Source organism: Ranitomeya imitator, chromosome 5 (genome assembly GCF_032444005.1).
Source record: "Ranitomeya imitator isolate aRanImi1 chromosome 5, aRanImi1.pri, whole genome shotgun sequence".
Classification (NCBI taxonomy): domain Eukaryota; kingdom Metazoa; phylum Chordata; class Amphibia; order Anura; family Dendrobatidae; genus Ranitomeya; species Ranitomeya imitator.
In genome coordinates, this window is record NC_091286.1 from 708,999,962 (window position 1) to 709,026,352 (window position 26,391).

Sequence of the window (26,391 nt, forward strand, 5' to 3'; positions counted from 1 at the left end):
TGTTGTGCAAATGGCACAGACAACAGGTAGGAATGATCGGCAATTAGCAAGACAACCCTATAAAGGAGTGGTTCTGCAGGGGGTGACCACAGACCATTTCTCTGTTCTCATCCTTTTGGGCCGTTGTTTTGTTCACTTTTGCATTTTGTCAATGTTGTCACCCCTGGATGTACTGTACAGTAGCATGAGGCGGTGTCTACAACCCTCAAAAGGTGCTTGGGTAGTGCCGCTCATCCTGGATGGCACATCAATGTGATCTGTGGCAAGAAGGGTAGCTGTGTCTGTCAGCACAGTGTCCAGAGCATGGAGCAGATACCAGGAGACAGGACAGTACACCAGGAGATGTGGAGGGGGCCGTAGGAGGGCAACAACCCAGCAGCAGGACCGCTACCTCTGCCTTTATGCAAGGAGGAGCAGTGCTAGAGCCCTACAAAATGACCTCCAGCTGGCCACTAACATCCATGTGTCTGCCCAAACTGTCAGAAACGGCCTCCATGAGGATGATATGAGGGCCCAACATCTACAAGTGGATGTTTACAGCCCAACACCATGCAGGGTGAATGGCATTTGCAACCAAATTTGGCAAACTTGACATTTGCACCTTGTGCTCTTCACGGATGAGAGCAGGTTCACACTGAGCATATGTGACAGATGTGACAGAGTCTGGAGACGCCGTGGAGAGCTATCTGCTGTCTGCAACATCCTTCAGCATGACTGGTTTGGCAGTGGGTCAGTAATGGTGTGGGGTGGCATTTCTTTGGTGGGCCGCACAGCTTTCTATGTGCTCGCCAGAGGAAGCCTGACTGCCATTAGGTACCGAGATGAGATCCTCAGACCCCTTGTGAGACCATATGATGGTGCGGTTGGCCCTGGGTTCCTCCTAATGCAGGACAATGCCAGACCTCATGTGGCTGGAGTGTGTCAGCAGTTCCTGCAAGATGAAGGTATTGATGCTATGGACTGGCCCGCCTGTTCCCCAGACCTGAATCCAATTGAGCACATCTGGGACATCATGTCTCGCACCATCCACCATCGTCACGTTGCACCACAGACTGTCCAGGAGTTGGCGGATGCTTTAGTCGAGGTCTGGGAGGAGATCCCTCAGGAGACCATCCGCCGCCTCATCAGGAGCATGACCAGACGTTGTAGGGAGGTCATACAGGCACATGGAGGCCACCCACACTACTGAGCATCATTTCCTTGTCTTTAGGCATTTCCACTGAAGTTGGATCAGCCTGGAATTTGATTTTCCACTTTGATTTTGAGCATCATTCCAACTCCAGACCTCCGTGGGATATTAGTTGTGATTTACGTTGATAATTATGTTTTATTGTTCTCAACACATTCCACTATGTAATGAATAAACATTTACAACTGGAATATTTGTCCTCTACAGTTCTCACAGTATAGGTGATGGGTCTGACTGCGAATAACCCTTCTTTCTTTCCCCTACTCACTACTATTAGGCTGCTGAGCTGTATCTGAACATGGACCTCATTAAGGAAGCCATTGATGCCTTTATAGATGGAGACGAGTGGAACAAAGCCAAGAGAGTGGCCAAGGAGCTGGACTCCAGGTGTGGTGGAGAGTGGGGGCAGGGACAAGAGAGTGGGGGCAGGTGAGTGGGTGGGTGGAGAGTGGGGGCAGGGACATTTGAATGGGTGGAGAGTGGGGGCAGGGATGGGTGAGCGGGTGGAGAGTGGGAGTAGGGACAGGAGAGTGAGTGGGTGGAGAGTGGGGGCAGGTGAGTGAGTGGGTGGAGAGTGGGGGCAGGGATGGGTGAGGGGCTGTAAAGTGGAGGCTGGGACAGTTAAGGTATCTAGAGTGGGGGAAGTGATAGGCGAAGTGGTGGAGAGTGGGGAAGGATGAGGGGTGGAGAGTGGGGGCAGGGACAGTTGAGAGATGGAGGATGGGTGAGAGGGTGAAGAATGGAGGCAGGGACGGGTGAGAGGGTGGAGAATGGGGGCAGGGACGGGTGAGAGGGTGGAGAATGGGGGCAGGGACAGGTGAAGCTTTGGTTGAGGAAACGATCAAGGATGCGAGTAGTGGGGGTGGTAACGCGCCTATAGCCCCTTCCTGCCCGCCACAGTCTGATTTTATTTTCCGTTCAGGTATGAACAGTATGTAGACGAGAGATATAAAGATTACCTGAAGAACCAGGGAAAGGTGGACTCGGTGAGATCATAATCACATGCACCACAAATGTGCAACCACCATTCTGTCTGTGACACACTTTCCCCTATCACTCTCCCTGATGCCCTCTCCTCCTCTTTTGTTCTTGCTCATGTCCCCTCCTCCAGTATCCCTCTCGCTGATGTCCTCTCCTCCCGCTTCTTCTTTCCCTCTCGCTGACGTCCTCTCCTCCCTCTTCTTCTTTCCCTCTCGCTGACGTCCTCTCCTCTCTCTTCTTCTTTCCCTCTCGCTGACGTCCTCTCCTCCCTCTTCTTTCCCTCTCGCTGACGTCCTCTCCTCCCTCTTCTTTCCCTCTCGCTGACGTCCTCTCCTCTCTCTTCTTTCCCTCTCGCTGACGTCCTCTCCTCCCTCTTCTTTCCCTCTCGCTGATGTCCTCTCCTCCCTCTTCTTCTTTCCCTCTCGCTGACGTCCTCTCCTCCCTCTTCTTTCCCTCTTGCTGACGTCCTCTCCTCCCTCTTCTTTCCCTCTCGCTGACGTCCTCTCCTCCCTCTTCTTTCCCTCCTGCTGACGTCCTCTCCTCCCTCTCCTTCTTTCCCTCTCGCTGACGTCCTCTCCTCTCTCTTTTTTCCCTCTCGCTGACATCCTCTCCTCCCTCTTCTTCTTTCCCTCTCGCTGAGGTCCTCTCCTCTCTCTTCTTCTTTCCCTCTCGCTGACGTCCTCTCCTCTCTCTTCTTCTTTCCCTCTTGCTGACGTCCTCTCCTCCCTCTACTTTCCCTCTCGCTGACGTCCTCTCCTCCCTCTTCTTCTTTCCCTCTCGCTGACGTCCTCTCCTCCCTCTTCTTCTTTCCCTCTCGCTGACGTCCTCTCCTCCCTCTTCTTTCCCTCTCGCTGATGTCCTCTCCTCCCTCTTCTTCTTTCCCTCTCGCTGATGTCCTCTTCTTTCCCTCTTGCTGACGTCCTCTCCTCCCTCTTCTTTCCCTCTTGCTGACGTCCTCTCCTCCCTCTTCTTCTTTCCCTCTCGCTGACGTCCTCTCCTCCCTCTTCTTTCCCTCTCGCTAACGTCCTCTCCTCCCTCTTCTTCTTTCCCTCTCGCTGATGTCCTCTTCTTTCCCTCTCGCTGACGTCCTCTCCTCCCTCTTCTTTCCCTCTTGCTGACGTCCTCTCCTCCCTCTTCTTTCCCTCTTGCTGACGTCCTCTCCTCCCTCTTCTTCTTTCCCTCTCGCTGATGTCCTCTTCTTTCCCTCTCGCTGACGTCCTCTCCTCCCTCTTCTTTCCCTCTCGCTGATGTCCTCTTCTTTCCCTCTCGCTGACGTCCTCTCCTCCCTCTTCTTTCCCTCTCGCTGACGTCCTCTCCTCCCTCTTCTTTCCCTCTCGCTGACGTCCTCTCCTCCCTCTTCTTTCCCTCTTGCTGATGTCCTCTTCTTTCCCTCTCGCTGACGTCCTCTCCTCCCTCTTCTTTCCCTCTCGCTGACGTCCTCTCCTCCCTCTTCTTCTTTCCCTCTCGCTGACGTCCTCTCCTCCCTCTTCTTCTTTCCCTCTCGCTGACGTCCTCTCCTCCCTCTTCTTCTTTCCCTCTCGCTGACGTCCTCTCCTCCCTCTTCTTCTTTCCCTCTCGCTGACGTCCTCTCCTCCCTCTTCTTCTTTCCCTCTCGCTGACGTCCTCTCCTCCCTCTTCTTCTTTCCCTCTCGCTGACGTCCTCTCCTCCCTCTTCTTCTTCTTTCCCTCTTGCTGACGTCCTCTCCTCTCTTCTTCTTTCCCTCTCGCTGACGTCCTCTCCTCTCTTCTTCTTTCCCTCTCGCTAACATCCTCTCCTCTCTCTTCTTCAATCCCTCTCGCTGACGTTCTCTCCTCCCTCTTCTTTCCCTCTCGCTGACGTCCTCTCCTCCCTCTTCTTCTTTCCCTCTCGCTGACGTCCTCTCCTCCCTCTTCTTTCCCTCTTGCTGACGTCCTCTCCTCCCTCTTCTTTCCCTCTCGCTGACGTCCTCTCCTCCCTCTTCTTTCCCTCTCGCTGACGTCCTCTCCTCCCTCTTCTTCTTTCCCTCTCGCTGACATCCTCTCCTCCCTATTCTTTCCCTCTCGCTGACGTCCTCTCCTCCCTCTTCTTTCCCTCTTGCTGACGTCCTCTCCTCCCTCTTCTTTCCCTCTTGCTGACGTCCTCTCCTCCCTCTTCTTCTTTCCCTCTCGCTGATGTCCTCTTCTTTCCCTCTCGCTGACGTCCTCTCCTCCCTCTTCTTTCCCTCTCGCTGATGTCCTCTTCTTTTCCTCTCGCTGACGTCCTCTCCTCCCTCTTCTTTCCCTCTCGCTGACGTCCTCTCCTCCCTCTTCTTTCCCTCTCGCTGACGTCCTCTCCTCCCTCTTCTTTCCCTCTTGCTGATGTCCTCTTCTTTCCCTCTCGCTGACGTCCTCTCCTCCCTCTTCTTTCCCTCTCGCTGACGTCCTCTCCTCCCTCTTCTTCTTTCCCTCTCGCTGACGTCCTCTCCTCCCTCTTCTTCTTTCCCTCTCGCTGACGTCCTCTCCTCCCTCTTCTTCTTTCCCTCTCGCTGACGTCCTCTCCTCCCTCTTCTTCTTTCCCTCTCGCTGACGTCCTCTCCTCCCTCTTCTTCTTTCCCTCTCGCTGACGTCCTCTCCTCCCTCTTCTTTCCCTCTTGCTGACGTCCTCTCCTCCCTCTTCTTTCCCTCTTGCTGACGTCCTCTCCTCCCTCTTCTTCTTTCCCTCTCGCTGACGTCCTCTCCTCCCTCTTCTTTCCCTCTCGCTAACGTCCTCTCCTCCCTCTTCTTCTTTCCCTCTCGCTGATGTCCTCTTCTTTCCCTCTCGCTGACGTCCTCTCCTCCCTCTTCTTTCCCTCTTGCTGACGTCCTCTCCTCCCTCTTCTTTCCCTCTTGCTGACGTCCTCTCCTCCCTCTTCTTCTTTCCCTCTCGCTGATGTCCTCTTCTTTCCCTCTCGCTGACGTCCTCTCCTCCCTCTTCTTTCCCTCTCGCTGATGTCCTCTTCTTTCCCTCTCGCTGACGTCCTCTCCTCCCTCTTCTTTCCCTCTCGCTGACGTCCTCTCCTCCCTCTTCTTTCCCTCTCGCTGACGTCCTCTCCTCCCTCTTCTTTCCCTCTTGCTGATGTCCTCTTCTTTCCCTCTCGCTGACGTCCTCTCCTCCCTCTTCTTTCCCTCTCGCTGACGTCCTCTCCTCCCTCTTCTTCTTTCCCTCTCGCTGACGTCCTCTCCTCCCTCTTCTTCTTTCCCTCTCGCTGACGTCCTCTCCTCCCTCTTCTTCTTTCCCTCTCGCTGACGTCCTCTCCTCCCTCTTCTTCTTTCCCTCTCGCTGACGTCCTCTCCTCCCTCTTCTTCTTTCCCTCTCGCTGACGTCCTCTCCTCTCTCTTCTTCTTTCCCTCTTGCTGACGTTCTCTCCTCCCTCTTCTTTCCCTCTCGCTGACGTCCTCTCCTCCCTCTTCTTCTTTCCCTCTCGCTGACGTCCTCTCCTCCCTCTTCTTCTTTCCCTCTCGCTGACGTCCTCTCCTCTCTTCTTCTTTCCCTCTCGCTGACGTCCTCTCCTCCCACTTCTTTCCCTCTCGCTGACGTCCTCTCCTCCCTCTTCTTTCCCTCTCGCTGATGTCCTCTCCTCCCTCTTCTTCTTTCCCTCTCGCTGACGTCCTCTCCTCCCTCTTCTTTCCCTCTCGCTGACGTCCTCTCCTCCCTCTTCTTTCCCTCTTGCTGACGTCCTCTCCTCCCTCTTCTTCTTTCCCTCTCGCTGATGTCCTCTTCTTTCCCTCTCGCTGACGTCCTCTCCTCCCTCTTCTTTCCCTGTCGCTGACGTCCTCTCCTCCCTCTTCTTTCCCTCTCGCTGACGTCCTCTCCTCCCTCTTCTTTCCCTCTCGCTGACGTCCTCTCCTCCCTCTTCTTTCCCTCTTGCTGATGTCCTCTTCTTTCCCTCTCGCTGACGTCCTCTCCTTCCTCTTCTTTTTTCCCTCTCGCTGACGTCCTCTCCTCCCTCTTCTTCTTTCCCTCTCGCTGATGTCCTCTCCTCTCTTCTTCTTTCCCTCTCGCTGACGTCCTCTCCTCCCTCTTCTTTCCCTCTCGCTGACGTCCTCTCCTCCCTCTTCATTCCCTCTCGCTGACGTCCTCTCCTCCCTCTTCTTCTTCTTCCCCTCTCGCTGACGTCCTCTCCTCCCTCTTCTTCTTCTTTCCCTCTCGCTGATGTCCTCTTCTTTCCCTCTCGCTGACGTCCTCTCCTCCCTCTTCTTTCCCTCTCGCTGACGTCCTCTCCTCCCTCTTCTTTCCCTCTCGTTGACGTCCTCTCCTCCCTCTTCTTCTTTCCCTCTCGCTGACGTCCTCGCCTCCCTCTTTTTTCCCTCTCGATGACATCCTCTCCTCCCTCTTCTTTCCCTCTCGCTGACGTCCTCTCCTCCCTCTTCTTTCCCTCTCGCTGATGTCCTCTCCTCCCTCTTCTTCTTTCCCTCTCGCTGACGTCCTCTCCTCCTTCTTCTTCTTTCCCTCTCGCTGACGTCCTCTCCTCCCTCTTCTTCTTTCCCTCTCGCTGACGTCCTCTCCTCCCTCTTCTTCTTTCCCTCTCGCTGACGTCCTCTCCTCCCTCTTCTTCTTTCCCTCTCGCTGACGTCCTCTCCTCCCTCTTCTTTCCCTCTCGCTGATGTCCTCTCCTCCCTCTTCTTCTTTCCCTCTCGCTGACGTCCTCTCCTCTTTCTTCTTCTTTCCCTCTCGCTGACGTCCCCTCCTCCCTCTTCTTCTTTCCCTCTCGCTGACGTCCTCTCCTCTTTCTTCTTCTTTCCCTCTCGCTGATGTCCTCTCCTCCCTCTTCTTCTTTCCCTCTCGCTGACGTCCTCTCCTCCTTCTTCTTCTTCTTTCCCTCTCGCTGACGTCCTCTCCTCCCTCTTCTTCTTTCCCTCTCGCTGACGTCCTCTCCTCCCTCTTCTTTCCCTCTCGCTGACGTCCTCTCCTCCCTCTTCTTCTTTCCCTCTCGCTGACGTCCTATCCTCTCTCTTCTTCTTTCCCTCTCGCTGACGTCCTCTCCTCCCTTTTCTTTCCCTCTCGCTGACGTCCTCTCCTCCCTCTTCTTCTTTCCCTCTCGCTGACGTCCTCTCCTCTCTTCTTCTTTCCCTCTCGCTGACGTCCTCTCCTCTTTCTTCTTCTTTCCCTCTCGCTGACGTCCTCTCCTCTCTTCTTCTTTCCCTCTCGCTGACGTCCTCTCCTCTTTCTTCTTCTTTCCCTCTCGCTGACGTCCTTTCCTCCCTCTTCTTCTTTCCCTCTCGCTGACGTCCTCTCCTCCCTCTTCTTCTTTCCCTCTCGCTGACGTCCTCTCCTTCTTCTTCTTCTTCTTCTTCTTTCCCTCTCGTTGACGTCCTCTCCTCCCTCTTCTTCTTTCCCTCTCGCTGACGTCCTCTCCTCCCTCTTCTTTCCCTCTCGCTGACGTCCTCTCCTCCCTCTTCTTCTTTCCCTCTCGCTGACGTCCTCTCCTCTCTTCTTCTTTCCCTCTCGCTGACGTTCTCTCCTCCCTCTTCTTTCCCTCTCGCTGACGTCCTCTCCTCCCTCTTCTTTCCCTCTCGCTGACGTCCTCTCCTCCCTCTTCTTCTTTCCCTCTCGCTGACGTCCTCTCCTCTCTTCTTCTTTCCCTCTCGCTGACGTCCTCTCCTCCCTCTTCTTTCCCTCTCGCTGACGTCCTCTCCTCCCTCTTCTTCTTTCCCTCTCGCTGACGTCCTCTCCTCCCTCTTCTTTCCCTCTCGCTGACGTCCTCTCCTCCCTCTTCTTCTTTCCCTCTCGCTGACGTCCTCTCCTCTCTTCTTCTTTCCCTCTCGCTGACGTTCTCTCCTCCCTCTTCTTTCCCTCTCGCTGACGTCCTCTCCTCCCTCTTCTTCTTTCCCTCTCGCTGACGTCCTCTCCTCCCTCTTCTTCTTTCCCTCTCGCTGACGTCCTCTCCTCCCTCTTCTTCTTTCCCTCTCGCTGACGTCCTCTCCTCCCTTTTCTTCTTTCCCTCTCGCTGACGTCCTCTCCTCCCTCTTTTTCTTTCCCTCTCGCTGACGTCCTCTCCTCCCTCTTCTTCTTTCCCTCTCGCTGACGTTCTCTCCTCCATCTTCTTCTTTCCCTATCGCTGACGTCCTCTCCTCCCTCTTCTTCTTTCCCTCTCGCTGACGTCCTCTCCTCCCTTTTCTTCTTTCCCTCTCGCTGACGTCCTCTCCTCCCTCTTCTTTCCCTCTCGATGACGTCCTCTCCTCCCTCTTCTTCTTTCCCTCTCGCTGACGTCCTCTCCTCCCTCTTCTTTCCCTCTCGCTGACGTCTTCTCCTCCCTCTTCTTTCCCTCTCGCTGACGTCCTCTCCTCCCTCTTCTTTCCCTCTCGCTGACGTCCTCTCCTCTCTTCTTCTTTCCCTCTCGCTGACGTCCTCTCCTCTTTCTTCTTCTTTCCCTCTCGCTGACGTCCTCTCCTCCCTCTTCTTCTTCTTTCCCTCTCGCTGACGTCCTCTCCTCCCTCTTCTTCTTTCCCTCTCGCTGACGTCCTCTCCTCTTTCTTCTTCTTTCCCTCTCGCTGACGTCCTCTCCTCTTTCTTCTTCTTTCCCTCTCGCTGACGTCCTCTCCTCTCTCTTCTTCTTTCCCTCTCGCTGACGTCCTCTCCTCTTTCTTCTTCTTTCCCTCTCGCTGACGTCCTCTCCTCCCTCTTCTTCTTTCCCTCTCGCTGACGTCCTCTCCTCCCTCTTCTTCTTCTTTCCCTCTCGCTGACGTCCTCTCCTCCCTCTTCTTCTTCTTTCCCTCTCGCTGACGTCCTCTCCTCTTTCTTCTTCTTTCCCTCTCGCTGACGTTCTCTCCTCCCTCTTCTTCTTCTTTCCCTCTCGCTGACGTCCTCTCCTCCCTCTTCTTCTTCTTTCCCTCTCGCTGACGTCCTCTCCTCCCTCTTCTTCTTTCCCTCTTGCTGACGTCCTCTCCTTCCTCTTCTTCTTTCCCTCTCGCTGACGTCCTCTCCTTCCTCTTCTTCTTTCCCTCTCGCTGACGTCCTCTCCTCCCTCTTCTTCTTCTTTCCCTCTCGCTGACGTCCTCTCCTCCCTCTTCTTCTTTCCCTCTCGCTGACGTCCTCTCCTCCTTCTTCTTCTTCTTTCCCTCTCGCTGACGTCCTCTCCTCTTTCTTCTTCTTTCCCTCTCGCTGACGTCCTCTCCTCTCTTCTTCTTTCCCTCTCGCTGACGTCCTCTCCTCTCTTCTTCTTTCCCTCTCGCTGACGTCCTCTCCTCTCTTCTTCTTCTTTCCCTCTCGCTGACGTTCTGTCCTCCCTCTTCTTCTTTCCCTCTCGCTGACGTCCTCTCTTATCCCTCTTCTTCTTTCCCTCTCGCTGACGTCCTCTCCTCCCTCTTCTTCTTTCCCTCTCGCTGACGTCCTCTCCTCCCTCTTCTTCTTCTTTCCCTCTCGCTGACATGTCCTCCTCCTCTGTCTCCAGCTTGTCGGTGTTGATGTTATGGCCGCGTTAGACTTGTACGCTGAGCGTGGCCAGTGGGAGAAGTGCATAGACATTGCCGGAAAGCAGGTGAGAATGGGGTCACTGACACCTGTGTTTTGGCATTGGACTTCCTACACACAGAGGACACCTGATCCCTCCGAACACGGGATAGGGTGGGGGAGGGAGTCATGATTTCTCCGCACACGGTGGGGGGTGGGAGAGTCCCAATTGTTCCGCACACGGGGGTCCCTATCCCTGACAGTCCTCCCATGTTGCTGACATATGTCGGTGTAGTGCAGTGCATGGTACTGACCTCACACCTCTTACAGAATTATAAGGTTCTCCACAAATACGTCGCCTTGTTTGCTACTCATCTAATCAAGGATGGAAACTGGGAGAAAGCGCTCGCCCTGTACGTGCAGCACGGAGCTCCCGCCAATGCCCAGGTACAGTACAGTGAAGATATCATCCATGTACCAGATCCCGCACCACGAACCTCGCCCTCCACGTTCTCACTGCCTCACGCGTTCATCCTCTCCCGACCCCTGCACTCTCGCGGTCCTTGCCTCCTGCGCTATGGCGGTTCCTGCCCCTGCTCTATCGCGGTCCCTGTCCCAGTGCTTTCCCTGCCCTCTCTCCCTTTGCGCTTTAGCGGTCCTCGCCCCCTGTGCTCTCGCTCCCCACCTCCTGTGTTCTACCTGTCCTCTTTTTCTCCCACCATCTTTGATGCTTATTTTTGTGCAGAACTTCAATATTTATAAGCGAATCTTCATGGAGCTGGTGAACAGTGAGGGAATGAACCATGCCGCCGTCTACCACACGTGGGCAAACCTCCGCGACATGCTGTACAACTTGGTAAGACTGCTGGGCTTTGCAGTACGCTGTATGTGGAGGGGTTGTCTCCTCTCTGGGTACAGCTCCACAACTGCAGCATCTCTTCACGTCCTAGCAGTGTCTTCTCATTGACAGTGCGACAATCTGGTGAAGTCCAGTGAGGTGAACTCTCCGGCGCACCAGGAGTTCCAGCAGATGATGCTGATCGCTCATTATCACTCTACCCGCTCCGCAGCACAAGGAGTCCCGCAGCTGGTGAGATGCCGACCTCTGTGCAGGCACTGGTTCCCTTCCCCTTTCTCCTCCATGGTTTCCCTCATTCTCCCTGCCCAAGTTTCCTCTTTGCAAAGCTCTCCCTCCCTCTTTGTCTTCCTTTCCCACTCTCTCCTTCCCATTTTCATTCTTTCCTCACTCTACTTGTCCATTCTTCCCTTCTAAGTTTTCCTCTGTCTTCTGCACTCTTTTCCCCATTCTCATTCTCATTTTCCTTTCTCCCCGTTATACCTTTCTCAGTTTTCTCCTTCCCCTGCTCTCTTTTCTCCCACACTACCTTCCCTTTTTCCATTTTCCTCCACTCTCCTCTCTGTTTCCTCCTTCCTCCACTCTCCTCTCTGTTTCCTCATCCCCACCCTCCTCCTTCATCCACTCTCCCCTGCGGTTTCTTCCTTCCACTACTCTACTCCCTGGTTTCCTCCTTTCTCCGCTTTCCACCCTGGTTTCGTCCTTCATCTTTCCCCTGTTCTCCCTTGTACCGCTTTCCTTCCCCATTTTCATCCCTCGCTCTTCCTTCCACCCCATTCTTCTCTTTCCTCAGTTTCCTTCTACCCACACTCTCCGTTTCCCAGTGTCCTCCTTCCCCGCTCTCCCTTTCCCAGTTTTTCCTCCTTCTCTCCCTTCCCCAGTTTCTTCCTTCCCCTGCTCTCTTCCCCGTTTTTCTCCTTCCGCCCTGCTCTACTCATTCCTCCCTTTCCCAGTTTCTTCCTTTACTGGTCTCATTTTCCCATTCTGGTTCCCCCTCTCCTCCTTCCTCCACGCTTTCCTTCCAAGGTTTCCTCCTTCCATGCTCCCCTCCTTCCTCCACACTCCCCTTCTTTCTCCACGCTCTCCTTCCAGGTTTCCTCCATGCTCTCCTCCTTCCTCCACACTCTCCTTCAAGGTTTCCTCCTTCCTCCACACTCTCCTTCCACGCTCTCCTTCTTTCTCTTTGCTCTCCTTCCATGCTCTCCTCCTTCCTCCACACTCTCCTTCAAGGTTTCCTCCTTCCTCCACACTCTCCTTCCACGCTCTCCTTCTTTCTCTTTGCTCTCCTTCCATGCTCTCCTCCTTCCTCCACTCTCTCCTTCAAGGTTTCCTCTTTCCTCCACGCTCTCCTTCAAGGTTTCCTCTTTCCTCCACTCTCTCCTTCAAGGTTTCCTCTTTCCTCCACTCTCTCCTTCAAGGTTTCCTCTTTCCTCCACGCTCTCCTTCAAGGTTTCCTCTTTCCTCCACGCTCTCCTTCAAGGTTTCCTCTTTCCTCCACGCTCTCCTTCAAGGTTTCCTCTTTCCTCCACGCTCTCCTTCAAGGTTTCCTCTTTCCTCCACGCTCTCCTTCCAGGTTCTCCCTTTCCTTGCTCTGCTTTTCCCATTCTGTTTCCACACTCCCCTTCTTTTTCCACGCTTTCCTTCCAGGTTTCCCCCTTTCTCCATGCTCCCCTCCTTCCACGTATCCTCCTTCCTCGATGCTGTCCTTCCAGGTTTCCTCCTTCCCCATACTCCCTTTCTCTTTCCCCGCTCTCCATCTGTGTCGCGTTTTCCCCCTGCAGCAGTCTCTTATCTGTTTTCCCTGATTAATCTCATTCTGATGGAAACGTTGTCCTGTTTTCACGTACGTATTATTTTGCTGCATGAATAAATGCTGTTTGTTATTTCTGTGTCGTGGCATTCATATAGTATATTTCCCCCAATGTCAGGACGTGGTGGCCGCTAAGCTGTGCATTTCCTTGCTGCGTCACACAGATCTCCTCCCTGCAGACAAGGCTTTCTATGAGGCTGGACTGGCCGCGAAGGTAATAACTCCTCCATGCCTGGGAGCGGACACGTGCTCTGCCTCAGAGTCTTTCTATCTCCATCTTCTTTATACTTTCTCCTGCAGGCAATGGGATGGGAGAACTCGGCTTTTATCTTTTTGAACAGATTTTTGGATCTGGTAGACGTAAGTGATAACCACATGTTGTCATCTATATCCCGAGGGTCCCGGCTGCTGAGGCCGGGAGGGAAAGTGTGCTGGCTCCTAGTATATCTTATCACCTTGTATCCTCCACAGGCCATCGAGGAGGGGAGTCTGGACGCCCTCGACCACTCAGATTTTCAGTCCACAGATATTCCCTTTGAAGTTCCTCTTCCCGCAAAGCAGCACATTCCGGTGAGAGCTTCTCATCCCGCCGCTGTAGACGGCCGGTCTTCATCTCATCCTACATAGCTCACACCATCTTGTGCCTGTCTTCACCTCATCTGGCTGTCTGTCCTTCCCTCACCCCGGTCCTCCTACACGGCCTGTCTCTTCCCTCACCCCGGTGACCCTATCCCCCTTATATAGCCCGTCTCTTCCCTCACCCCGGTCCTCCTACACGGCCCATCTCTTCCCTCACCCCGGTGACCCGATCCCCCTTATATGACCCGTCTCTTCCCTCACCCCGGTCCTCCTTATACGGCCCGTTTCTTACCTGACCCCGGGGAACCGATCCTTCTATGCAATCCATCTCTTACCTCACCCTGGGAATTTTGTCTTTTTACACTACCCATCTTTTACCTCACCGTGCTGACTCCGTCCTCCTATGTGGCCCCTCTCCACTGCTCCCTGGTGACCCTGTCCTTCTACAATGTCTCATCTCCACCTTGCTCCTTCTCTGTTTCACTTCCTTCTTTGCAGCTGGAGAAGCGAGAGGAGGTGAGAGAATGGGTGCTGGCCGTCTCCATGGACCAACGAGTAGAGCAAGTCCTCCCGGTCGATGAGAGGGGCGTTTACGAGGCTTCATTGGTGGCTGTGAACAGTGGGGTCCGGTCTCTGCCTTGTGTGATCACAGGTGAGGGGAGCAGTCATTTGATACCTGTCCCTCCCACATGACCACTCTGAGGTCTCCTCGTTCCTGAACCCGAGCTGTGGGGATCAGACTGCAGCCATAGCAGTTACATCCACCCGCTATGTATTTTTGGAGCAGGTCAGAAAATGAGGCAAGTACAAGCTGCGAAGAGTAACAGCACATGACAAAATGCAGAAGCCATGTGTGAAAAATTAAGTACACCCTTTCTGCATCTATAGAAGTGAAGAATGTAAGTATCAGACGGATGGCCAGTGTGAACACCTCTACACGAGGCAGGCAGGTGCATCGCACAATGGCCAGGAGGAAAGACGTCAGCCCTGATCTGTTGCTGCTCATCAGTACGTGAAGTGGATGTCTAGCAAAGCCACTGTGACCAAATTCATTGTTAGGTCAGTCCATGTTCTGCTCAGAGAGATTGTGAGGAATCCAGACAGCAGCTGCCTCATCTCTACAACCAGAGAGGTGCAGATGCCCTGAACCTGGCCTCCAGCCTACCAGCTCGTATCGGGAAACTTGTGAGGGATCTCCGGGCCAGATTGGCCCAACACAGTGCTGGGACTGGTGCTGTACGCCTACTATTTTACCTCCGACCCTGGTGCTTCCCATCCTGGCCGCAGAGACCAGGACAGGCGGCCATGAACAAGGTGCGACTACTGGGGCCCCATTAATACTGTGCAGAAGTCATTGGGCCAGGGTAGCACGGTGGCAGAAAAAAAATCAAGAAAAAGACACCACATATTGATGAGCTACCCAAATTATCAACAAATATACACACGTTTATTGGGTAACACGGACAACGTTAAAAAAACAAAAAATCTGACCAAGCTCCCCATAGATGATACAATGAACCCCACAATAAAACATATCCAGGTGTAACGGCAACAACCACCCTGAAGAAAAAGGGTAAAGAACGGTTCCGATAGGAGACACAAGAAAACCCGGGAGTCCGGTGGCACAAACCTATGCAGGTAAGACCCTCGGATTGTGAAGTCAGGGGTAGTACATCTCATTTACATCTAATGATATAATTGTATACATATTACTGTGGGTCTATAATAGCCAGAGTCACAAGAATACAAAATAAAGAAATGCCGGAGAGTAGTGCGGTCAGGACTGTCGCCGTCTGTAATATCTAGGGGTTTAATAATCGAGGAGGTTAATTGGAAAAGAACATATGAGGAATCAGATGAAGGTCCCTAGATCATGCCGTGTGTGGAGATGGGGGGGGATTCACAATCTATGTATTAAATCTTATCCGCAAGCATGGTATCCAAAGTCATGGTCCCACAAATGGAACACAAGGTCCTCCAGATAGAAACCAGGCCGCCATGAGGCACAGGCTCACCTCTACAAACAACGCCTAGAAGAGGTGGACCGAATGCAAGAACAAGGCAGGAAAGTATGGACCAACTCAATTATAAGGGAGCAGTGGGAAACATCCACCCAGGAGCTGGCCCTATGGATGACCTGCAGTAAGCGAGAGAAGAAATACCCACTGGCACCTGCAAGGGCAGCAGGGTGGCTCAGTGGTTAGCATTGTTGCTAGGGCGCTATGCGGGCCAATCCTAATCATATAATGCTCCACCGCACCTACTGCTCCGCGTCACTTCATCATCATCTCTGAGAGCAGCAGTTTATTCCAGTAATGCCAATTATTCTTATCGATGAGGAATTGTAAGTCGGCCATCGAGCGGTCTCATGGCCAGACGTACTTGCCCTGCAGCCGTCGTCAGCTCTACTCCCAGACATCTGCTGCCGCCCGAGAGGGTAATGGACCCGACGTGGTGGACGCCTCTCAGGAGCCAGAACCTTCTCTACTCCAGGTCTCAGTGTAGCGGTCCTCCGCCATCGACGTCTGCAAATCTTCTCACAGATAAACAGCAAAATGTCCAGAAAGTGAGCTATGGGCTGAGGCTCGCCCGTCCCCTAACACCTCAGCACTGGACGATTGGAGGAAAAACGTAGACCTCTGGCACCAGAAATGTGACAACTCGGAGAACACCACCAGAAGGAGCGGAGGAGACACAAACCTGGGGGATTTCATGGAGAAGTGGTGCACAGGACCATTCCCCGCATCACGTCCCAACCAGAGGTGCACCAGACCATTGGCGGCCAGAACAGGGCCAGTGTCTCGTCCTACAGCTCAACAGAGGGGGAAATCCGCTATGAAAACACTTCCACCTTCCTCATTCCAGGCTCCTTAGCTGAATTGCAATGGAAACAAGCCACGTGTCCGTGAAATGCCATCATCCACGGTGCACTCACCCACCGAGGAGTCGTGGATGGCAGGCGAGCAGCACAAGTCCTGCGGAGGCTGACGAGTGGCTTCATCCCAGTGGTCAGTGAGGTGCTTCGGAGTACTCTTCACCGCGTGACGGCACATGCATTATGGCTGTGGAGACGACCTCTCTGCACTCAGTAAGATGGCACGGCTTCAGAAGATGGCTGCTGTCTTTCTCCTTGGTGGGACATGTCTGGTGGCATACCTCCTAATGACTGAAATAGATCAACCACCAACAAAAAAAAAATATGACAATCAGAAAGCCTGAAAAAGAAAACTCAGATTGCCCAAAGTCCAGACCTCAGCCCAACAGAGCAGCTTCAGCCTGACCGTAAGAGACCGGAGCGGAAACAACCGACCACAATGAGCTGAAGAGCGACGAGACTGAAGGTCATCCAGAAAATGGCCACTGCTGCTAAAAGGCTCCTACAAGCTGCCAATTCATGGGGTGTACTTAATTATCACTTTGCTCCTGCATTTTGGCCTAGTTTTTTGTTGGCAAGACACCACTTTTCATGCGTTTGGCTTTTTCAGAGGTTGGATGGCCACACTTTATTTTGTCCTAATACACAAAACCATAGAATCCAAGGGGTAAAAATGCATCTGATCACATGCAGACGACACGTATCTCAGCTGAAGGTGACATGCTGACCTCTGAGTGCTACACGCACCACAAGTGTCAGCAAGCCTGCAATGCAGAGAACAGGCCACGTGTGGGCAGAGCCCCACCTCACCTAGTAAGCGGCTGACAGAGCGTCTCTCTGCAGGGTACCCCGTCCTCAGGAACAAGATCGAGTTCACACAACCGGGCAAAGCGGCAAACAAGGAAGACTGGAACAGACTGCTCATGGCCATTAAGGTGGGTGCCACTCCCACCCGCTGACCTCCCCGTTCTCCATCTTGCACGTCTGCCTCCGCCTTGCTGACCTCCCGTCCTCTGCTGAGCTCCCGTCTTTTGTTTTGCATGTCTGCCTCCCCTCTGCTGACCTCCCAACCTCCATCTTTCACGTTTGCCTTGCTGACCTCCCGTCCTCCATCTTGCATGTCCACCCCGCTGATCTCCCATCCTCCATCTTGCACGTCCGCCCCGCTGACCTCCCCGTCCTCCATCTTGCACGTCTGCTTCCCCTCCGCTGACGTCCCATCCTCCATCTTGTACGTCTGCCTCCCCCTCCGCTGATCTCCCCGACTTCCATCTTGCACGTCTGCCTCCGCTGATGCCCGTCCTTCCATGTTTACTGCTTGCTCCCCATAACGCAGTTTTCGCCTGATCTTATGACCCATTTTCTGCCGCCCACAGACCAGCCACAGCCCCGAGTGCCAGGATGTCCTGCGGTTCATCAGTCGGTGGTGTGGAGCGCCCCCCAACACCAGCTTTTCCTTCCAGTGAGGCGAGCGGCCCAATGTTCTGTAATAAAATGCTGTAGATTTGCCTCCCCGTGTCATGTCATCCCTATCTCCGACTCCCACCCAGGGCAGAGTCCGGGGCAGGTAGATGCGCGTCCTATCTCCTCATCCTGGGTGGAATCAGGCCGAGCGCCAAAGGACTCGATCACCAATGATCGACTTCTGATTATCCCATGTGGAAAACAAGGGAGGCTCGGAGAAGCCGCTCGTCACCCCTGTATTTTGGGAGGGTGGGTTCTACATCACTGGAAACAACTGGAGAGTTCCTGGAAACTGCCGCAAAGAGCAAGGTCTGAACTCAGACAAGGACCGTCCCCTGCATTGCTGGGACTCTGAAAGGAGAATGTTATGCTTTTCCCTGACACTGAGGAACCGGAAATAAGAAAGTCGGGTTTATTCACAAAATATCAGAATACAGAACATGAAAAATGTACAGCAAATAAAACAGCTAATAAAACCGCAAGAGAGACACCAAACAAGAGACCACGCGGCAGAGGACCTCCTGCCCCTCCAGAGGCGCCAGATCAGTCCGTGCATCCAGCCCACCTGTAATATAATGGAAGAAGATCAGCGATCCTCCCCGACAGGACATCCCCATAGCCAACAAAGCCCATCGCTCGGCAATCCGAAGCGCCCCGCACTGACATGATCCCATCACCCGGCAAACCTTATCCCCACACATGCACAGACGGGGCCCCATATCCAGGGAATGAGGAGCAATACTGCAGTTCTCAACCTGTGGCCTCCACCAAGGAATCTCACCTCCACGGTGACGCCTATGCCCGAGCCTCGATGAGCTGGTGGGTTTCCGGCCTCACTGCATCCTCCAGCCGCTCATTGTCGGCCGCCTGCTCCTGTAGCTAAGACATAGAACTGTTAGTACAAGCCGACATGTGGGCCCTGGTAACCTGCCAGCAGCGGCCTCACATTACACCTTTTATAGTAATTCTCCAGATTGAGAACCGGACAAGCAGGAATCTGATGACAGCTCTCGAGTAAATCCAGCCCGAAGTCCAACTGCGTGTTCTTACCTGCCTCCCACATATCATCTGGCCCCAGCTTCTGAGAATAGTGCTATGGTAACCCCATGTGAGGCAGGTCCAATGACCCCACATCTGGTGCCCCATCACCCCCAAGTGCTGCCAGAGAGTGGCGCTATGGTAACCCCATGTGAGGCAGGTCCAAGAACCCCACATCTGGTGCCCCATCACCCCCAAGTGCTGCCAGAGAGTGGCGCTATGGTAACCCCATGTGAGGCAGGTCCAATGACCCCACATCTGGTGCCCCATCACCCCCAAGTGCTGCCAGAGAGTGGCGCTATGGTAACCCCATGTGAGGCAGGTCCAAGAACCCCACATCTGGTGCCCCATCACCCCCAAGTGCTGCCAGAGAGTGGCGCTATGGTAACCCCATGTGAGGCAGGTCCAATGACCCCACATCTGGTGCCCCATCACCCCCAAGTGCTGCCAGAGAGTGGCGCTATGGTAACCCCATGTGAGGCAGGTCCAAGAACCCCACATCTGGTGCCCCATCACCCCATGTGCTGGCAGAGAATGGCGCTATGGTAACCCCATGTGAGGCAGGTCCAATGACCCCACATCTGGTGCCCCATCACCCCCAAGTGCTGCCAGAGAGTGGCGCTATGGTAACCCCATGTGAGGCAGGTCCAATGACCCCACATCTGGTGCCCCATCACCCCCAAGTGCTGCCGGAGAGTGGCGCTACGGTAACCCCATGTGAGGCAGGTCCAATGACCCCACATCTGGTGCCCCATCACCCCCAAGTGCTGCCAGAGAGTGGCGCTATGGTAACCCCATGTGAGGCAGGTCCAATGACCCCACATCTGGTGCCCCATCACCCCCAAGTGCTGCCGGAGAGTGGCGCTACGGTAACCCCATGTGAGGCAGGTCCAATGACCCCACATCTGGTGCCCCATCACCCCAAGTACTGCCGGAGAGTGGCGCTATGGTAACCCCATGTGAGGCACATCCCAGGACCCCACATCTGGTGCCCCCTCACCCCAAGTACTGCCGGAGAGTGGCGCTATGGTAACCCCATGTGAGGCACATCCCAGGACCTCACATCTGGTGCCCCATCACCCCCAAGTGCTGCCAGAGAGTGGCGCTATGGTAACCCCATGTGAGGCAGGTCCAAGGACCCCACATCTGGTGCCCCATCACCCCAAGTACTGCCGGAGAGTGGCGCTATGGTAACCCCATGTGAGGCAGGTCCAATGACCCGACATCTGGTGCCCCATCACCCCAAGTGCTGCCAGAGGGCGCTATGGTAACCCCATGTGAGGCAGGTCCAAGGACCCCACATCTGGTGCCCCATCACCCCAAGTACTGCCGGAGAGTGGCGCTATGGTAACCCCATGTGAGGCAGGTCCAATGACCCGACATCTGGTGCCCCATCACCCCAAGTGCTGCCAGAGAGTGGCGCTATGGTAACCCCATGTGAGGCAGGTCCAAGGACCCCACATCTGGTGCCCCATCACCCCAAGTACTGCCGGAGAGTGGCGCTATGGTAACCCCATGTGAGGCAGGTCCAATGACCCGACATCTGGTGCCCCATCACCCCAAGTGCTGCCAGAGGGCGCTATGGTAACCCCATGTGAGGCAGGTCCAAGGACCCCACATCTGGTGCCCCATCACCCCAAGTGCTGCTGGAGAATGGCGCTATGGTAACCCCATGTGAGGCAGGTCCAAGAACCCCACATCTGGTGCCCCATCACCCCAAGTGCTGTCAGAGAATGGCGCTATGGTAACCCCATGTGAGGCAGGTCCAAGAACCCCACATCTGGTGCCCCATCACCCCAAGTGCTGCTGGAGAATGGCGCTATGGTAACCCCATGTGAGGCAGGTCCAAGAACCCCACATCTGGTGCCCCATCACCCCAAGTGCTGTCAGAGAATGGCGCTATGGTAACCCCATGTGAGGCAGGTCCAAGAACCCCACATCTGGTGCCCCATCACCCCAAGTGCTGTCAGAGAATGGCGCTATGGTAACCCCATGTGAGGCAGGTCCAAGAACCCCACATCTGGTGCCCCATCACCCCAAGTGCCGGAGAGGCGCTATGGTAACCCCATATCAAGCATGTCCCAGGACCCCACATCTGGTGCCCGATCACCCCCAGTGCTGCCAGGGAATGGCACTATGGTAACCCCCATGTGAGGCACATCCCAGGACCCCACATCTGGTGCCCCATCACCCCCAGTGCTGCCGGAGAATGGTGCTATGGTAACCCCATGTGAGGCACATCCCAGGACCCCACATCTGGTTCCCCATCACCCCCAGTGCTGCCAGGGAATGGTGCTATGGTAACATGAGGTACAGCCAGGAAGAATGGCCCAAGACTACCTCCACTAGTTCTTCACCACACAGAATATTCTACTGGGGCTATCTGATGGACCCAGGTACCAACTTACCTTCTGCTTCAGATAAGTCTCTCCACAAGGACCGATCCCTCGGAGGATAAATGCCACCACACAACAGCGGATTGAAAGCGCAGCCTCCACCATAGACAGGAACATGGAGGGGATCCAGAGAGCCAGCGTGGTGTCCTGTGCCGAGGAGACATGATGGTCACAGAAAGCTAACATTGTCATGTCCGCCACAGAAGAACTTATGTAACGTGAAGCTCTTTGACTGGACAGGGCCCCAAACAATCACTGTTCCAACCCACTATAGGGACACCCCCACCATGAATGAGGAGACAAGAAAGTGGGGAAGAGTGATAGGCAGCTAGGCATACAGTGGTGTTGCTGATATTTGGATGGATAGGAGTTAGTCTCAGTGATGGCCGCCTATCTATCGCCAGAGATCAGCGGTGACATCACTGAGAATGTCTCCTATCCATCGCCAGAGCTCAGCGGTGACATCACTGAGAATGCCTCCTATCCATTACTAGAGATCAGAGGTGCCATCACTGAGAATGCCTCCTATCCATCACCGAGAATGCCTCCTATCCATCACCAGAGATCGGCGGTGCCATCACTGAGAATGTCTCCTATCCATCGCCAGAGCTCAGAGGTGCCATCACTGAGAATGTCTCCTATCCATCACTAGAGATCAGCGGTGCCATCACTGAGAATGTCTCCTATCCATCACTAGAGATCGGCGGTGCCATCACTGAGAATGTCTCCTATCCATCGCCAGAGCTCAGATGTGACATCACTGAGAATGTCTCCTATCCGTCACCGGAGATCAGCGGTGACCTCACTGAGAATGCCTCCTATCCATCACTAGAGATCAGAGGTGACATCACTGAGAATGCCTCCTATCCATCACTAGAGATCAGAGGTGACATCACTGAGAATGCCTCCTATCCATCACCAGAGATCGGCGGTGACATCACTGAGAATGTCTCCTATCCATCACCAGAGCTCAGATGTGACATCACTGAGAATGCCTCCTATCCATCACCAGAGATCGGCGGTGACATCACTGAGAATGTCTCCTATCCATCGCCAGAGCTCAGAGGTGCCATCACTGAGAATGTCTCCTATCCATCACCAGAGATCAGCGGTGCCATCACTGAGAATGCCTCCTATCCATCACCAGAGATCAGAGGTGCCATCACTGAGAATGTCTCCTATCCATCACCAGAGATCAGCGGTGACATCACTGAGAATGCCGCCCATCAGTAGAGTTTGCCGCTACATGTAGAGGTGTTGGCTGAAGGTAAAGTGTACTTACATAAATCCGTGTTGTGTCGAAGGGGCACTCGTTGCTCATGATGACGGAGCGGGTGTCTGCAGGGAGAACCGTTGTGTTACATCCAGAGATCAGGTTCTTGCCTCCATTTGCAATGGTCAGTGAGACAGACAGGACAAGACCCACGAAACAAGCTGCCGAGAGCAGGGCGTTCAGCAGGGCCAGGACCAGGAGTGACCAGTGCTGCAGACAGATGGAGTGATCAGAAAACTGGCGGGAAGTGTCCGCAGCAGTTTATAGAACAATCATGGAGGAGACTCACGATTCTGCCACAGCCCAGGTTGCGGGAGGCGAGGATGGCGCAGATTCCTGTCGTGATGCTCTGCAGAAATACGTGTGAATATGAGAAAGATGGGGGGGGATAGTAAACTAAGATTTCTGGAATAATGACGTGCACCACATATAGTATAGTGCCCCCACATACAGTGCTGTGCAAGTCTTAGGCAGGTGTGGAAAAGAAAGCAAGAGGCGGAGGACAGGATTGTATCAGTGACTGAAGAAAAGAGAAATGTACATTTTTCATCAGTGTCTGGTCACGGCCCCTCACCTCTGCCATCAGTGTCTGGTCACGGGCCATCACTTCCGCCACTTGTACACAGGTTGTTCCAAACATCTTGAGAACTTCCCCCAGATCTTCTGTGTTTGAGGCCGACAGACTGTGTACAAGTCACAGGCCGCCACCAGATGCCGACAACTGAGGCGACTGGCCGCCACCGGATGCCGGTGAGATTTCCATTTGCCCTTTGTGAATTGAGGACAATATCCCATTACTACTTCTGTGTCCGGAGCTTCTTACGTGGCACTCACCCCCCTCCACACTTGCCTATAGCTTGTACACTGTACTCCAGAGGGGGGCGCTCTTCACAACTGCACCCTGCGACATCAGCAGCTACTCACCAGCAGCCCGGACACCACAGAGATGATGTTGGCGGTGCAGTATTCGGGGCTCACCCTCTTCTCTGGGTTGGCCACATGTCGCAGCACGGTACCATGAACAATGGCGCCCAAGATGAAATTGACATGGCCAATGAAAATCAGCGCGATCCCAGTCCGCATCAAGTGGCGAGGGCCCTTCACCACATCTAATGTACAGGGAGAGAAGAACCACAAGTCTCAAGTGGCCTGAAGGGAAAGACAACGATTATCCAGAAGAGTATGGCACCAATGGATGCAGAGCTGAGATCATTAATGCCGCTCACCCCCGATAGTAAGAAGCTGGACGGCGAGGCTGGGGTCTGCGACCGTCATACAAAGAAGACCCTCTAGGAAAACCACACCTTATAGGATGTGTATGCAGACGATATATACCGCCAATGACACAGGACATGGGATGGAAGTGGAGAGGGTCCTAACTCGGCTCCATAGGCGCTGATATAAAATGTGCAACCAGGAGTCAAACTTCAGAGCCAGAGTACTGGAGGCGGCAACACGAGCAGCGAGCCACAGGCGGGAGGCGGCAACACGAGCAGCGAGCCACAGGCGGGAGGCGGCAACACGAGCAGCGAGCCACAGGCGGGAGGCGGCAACACAAGCAGCGAGCCACAGGCGGGAGGCGGCAACACAAGCAGCGAGCCACAGGCGGGAGGCGGCAACACGAGCAGCGAGCCACAGGCGGGAGGCGGCAACACGAGCAGCGAGCCACAGGCGGGAGGCGGCAACACGAGCAGCGAGCCACAGGCGGGAGGCGGCAACACGAGCAGCGAGCCACAGGCGGGAGGCGGCAACACGAGCAGCGAGCCACAGGCGGGAGGCGGCAACACGAGCAGCGAGCCACAGGCGGGAGTAGCACGTCCTACCCAAAGAGTATAGTGTTATATTATATTAGTGTTCTATTGATGCGCGCCCCCAACCCCATACGATACTACACTGAAGGGAAAAAAAAAAACTAACAAAAGTTTTTTCTCCATAAATTTAGTAAAACACCCTGACCTGCAGGCTTGTGTAGAGACACTGACCCTTCTGGCTTACAAATACTGACCAGCCCGTGTTCACACATTGCATAAATCCTGTGGTTTGGGTTTTTGCAGGATCTGCACCAAACTACGTAATCTTTGCAGTTATTTCCCCCCAGACATAGAAGCCTGTAGAGAAAAACATGGCACCAAAACCACCGAGTTCAGCAGCGTCCTTAAACGCACAGAGCGCGAAGATTTCAGGAAATCACATCTGATTTGCTTGGACAGTTTGAACACAAAAAAACAAAGCAAAAAACACTCCACAGCATTTACAGTACATGTGACCACGAGCTGTGTACAAGCAACGGGGATGTGATTTCGTGAACACTGCGCCCCCGGGACGCTGCAGCTTTAGTGGAGGGCTTCACATCTGCACCAAAAAGGATCAAATAAGGGGAAAGGGCAAAAAACACTAGAAACTCCATAACCAGAGAAGATTATTACTGCGCTGTGCGGTGCAGACACCTGGAGAACGCGGCCTCAGCGGTACATTTTTAATGGGTGGGGGGAAAAAAAAAAAAAATCACTTGTCTTTTTCACATTATTTACCGATCCCCATAAATCTAGTTGTGCCAGTTGTCACGATTAAAGGGGCACAAATGAGTCTGTTATTTGCCAATTTGTGAGGTTTATTAAAAGAAAACGTGCAGTAAAAAGGTCACTATTGTAATTTTATAGGAAGGAAAAAAAAATCTTCCTTTTCTGTCTGTGATACAGGCACATAGAGCTGCTCTGGTATATGGAGCTGTACCTCTGTGTACCTGTATTATCTGCACATCACAGGAGAGTCCCCCACCGGGCAGTGCTGCCTACAATAACGCAGGTTGGGTGTCTGAATCCCTGGGAGATTCAATCTGAAGAATAGAAGAACGAACAATGTAATTCAGGTGTCCCCGAGCTTTGGCCGCAGCTCCCGCCGTGTGGCCCCCGCCGTGTGCCATATTCTGGTGTAGTAGACAGCTATGAAGAGCCCGTCTGCAGGTGAGGACTTCTGCTCCTCTGTCCACTCACGTCTGGTTGCTCCTGAACTTGGATGACTAGAGAGATGTCAGTCTGGGGGGGGGGGGTCCTCCGTTGACCCCCACTCTCCCCTTCCGTTATCACATCCTCCGATGTCCCCCATTACCTCACCCTCCGGCGACCCCCACTCGCACCCTCCGGCGTCCCCCATTGCTCCCATTATCGCACCCTCCGGCGTCCCCCATTGCTCCCATTATCGCACCCTCCGGCGTCCCCCATTGCTCCCATTATCGCACCCTCCGGCGTCCCCCATTGCTCCCATTATCGCACCCTCCGGCGTCCCCCATTGCTCCCATTATCGCACCCTCCGGCGTCCCCCATTGCTCCCATTATCGCACCCTCCGGCGTCCCCCATTGCTCCCATTATCGCACCCTCCGGCGTCCCCCATTGCTCCCATTATCGCACCCTTCGGCGTCCCCCATTACTCCCATTATCACATGCCCTGGCGTCCCCCTTTCTAACATGCTCTCACTGCCCCTCTCAGCTCGGCAGTATAACCCTCACCATCCTCGGGCTGCTATCACCTCTGTCTGTATAATGACGGCTGTACTCACTGAAGCCGCACGGCTGCTCCTCAATCCCGCCGGCCGCCATGTCTCCTCTCACCTGGAACACACCTGAGCTGGGTCACATGACTCCGAGCAAGCCACGCCCACTGACGTCACAACACAACTCACCTGTGCAGATGGAAGGAAGAAGCCTGATCCTCCATGTGAGCAGCTGCGTCCACTGCTGTATACGACCCGTACATTATACTATATACCTCCTGTACATTATACTATATACGTCCTGTACATTATACTATATACCTCCTGTACATTATACTGTATACCTCCTGTACATTATACTGTATACCTCCTGTACATTATACTGTATACGACCCGTACATTATACTATATACCTCCTGTACATTATACTATATACGTCCTGTACATTATACTATATACCTCCTGTACATTATACTGTATACCTCCTGTACATTATACTGTATACCTCCTGTACATTATACTGTATACCTCCTGTACATTATACTATATACCTCCTGTACATTATACTATATACCTCCTGTACATTATACTGTATACTTCCTGTACATTATACTGTATACGACCTGTACATTATACTATATACGTCCTGTACATTATACTGTATACCTCCTGTACATTATACTGTATACCTCCTGTACATTATACTATATACCTCCTGTACATTATACTATATACCTCCTGTACATTATACTGTATACCTCCTGTACATTATACTGTATACGACCTGTACATTATACTATATACGTCCTGTACATTATACTGTATACCTCCTGTACATTATACTGTATACCTCCTGTACATTATACTATATACCTCCTGTACATTATACTGTATACGACCTGTACATTATACTATATACGTCCTGTACATTATACTGTATACCTCCTGTACATTATACTATATACCTCCTGTACATTATACTGTATACGACCTGTACATTATACTATATACGTCCTGTACATTATACTGTATACCTCCTGTACATTATACTA

At 53.5% G+C, this 26,391-nt stretch overlaps 2 protein-coding genes across 3 annotated transcripts in view; one reads left to right on the forward strand and one right to left on the reverse strand.

Annotated features, from left to right (window-relative positions):
* The window catches only part of IFT172 (intraflagellar transport 172), a 115,672-nt gene extending 98,486 nt beyond the window's left edge, over window positions 1-17,186 (forward strand). The window contains exons 37-48 of the mRNA XM_069728618.1: window positions 1,467-1,576; window positions 2,112-2,175; window positions 9,559-9,645; window positions 9,888-10,004; window positions 10,303-10,413; window positions 10,528-10,647; window positions 12,342-12,437; window positions 12,524-12,583; window positions 12,695-12,793; window positions 13,301-13,454; window positions 16,521-16,612; window positions 17,054-17,186. Coding sequence (XP_069584719.1) covers window positions 1,467-1,576; window positions 2,112-2,175; window positions 9,559-9,645; window positions 9,888-10,004; window positions 10,303-10,413; window positions 10,528-10,647; window positions 12,342-12,437; window positions 12,524-12,583; window positions 12,695-12,793; window positions 13,301-13,454; window positions 16,521-16,612; window positions 17,054-17,143 — 1,200 coding nt within the window. The 3' untranslated portion in view covers window positions 17,144-17,186. The remainder of the gene's footprint in view (window positions 1-1,466; window positions 1,577-2,111; window positions 2,176-9,558; window positions 9,646-9,887; window positions 10,005-10,302; window positions 10,414-10,527; window positions 10,648-12,341; window positions 12,438-12,523; window positions 12,584-12,694; window positions 12,794-13,300; window positions 13,455-16,520; window positions 16,613-17,053) is intronic.
* Window positions 17,187-17,539: 353 nt separating this feature from the next.
* On the reverse strand, window positions 17,540-25,512 carry KRTCAP3 (keratinocyte associated protein 3). 2 transcript variants are annotated; one of them, XM_069728621.1, is made up of 8 exons: window positions 25,406-25,469; window positions 24,592-24,684; window positions 22,773-22,957; window positions 22,138-22,197; window positions 21,858-22,058; window positions 20,588-20,722; window positions 17,923-18,020; window positions 17,540-17,706 (listed from the first exon to the last, which is right to left on the reverse strand). In XM_069728621.1, the coding sequence occupies exons 3-7, from the start codon at window positions 22,929-22,931 to the stop codon at window positions 17,937-17,939; spliced, it is 639 nt and encodes a 212-aa protein (XP_069584722.1). In that variant the 5' UTR covers window positions 22,932-22,957; window positions 24,592-24,684; window positions 25,406-25,469; the 3' UTR covers window positions 17,540-17,706; window positions 17,923-17,936. The 2 variants fall into 2 exon arrangements, with proteins under 2 accessions (XP_069584722.1, XP_069584720.1); XM_069728619.1 differs by lacking the exon at window positions 24,592-24,684 and having other exon boundaries at window positions 25,406-25,512.
* Window positions 25,513-26,391: the final 879 nt, after the last annotated feature.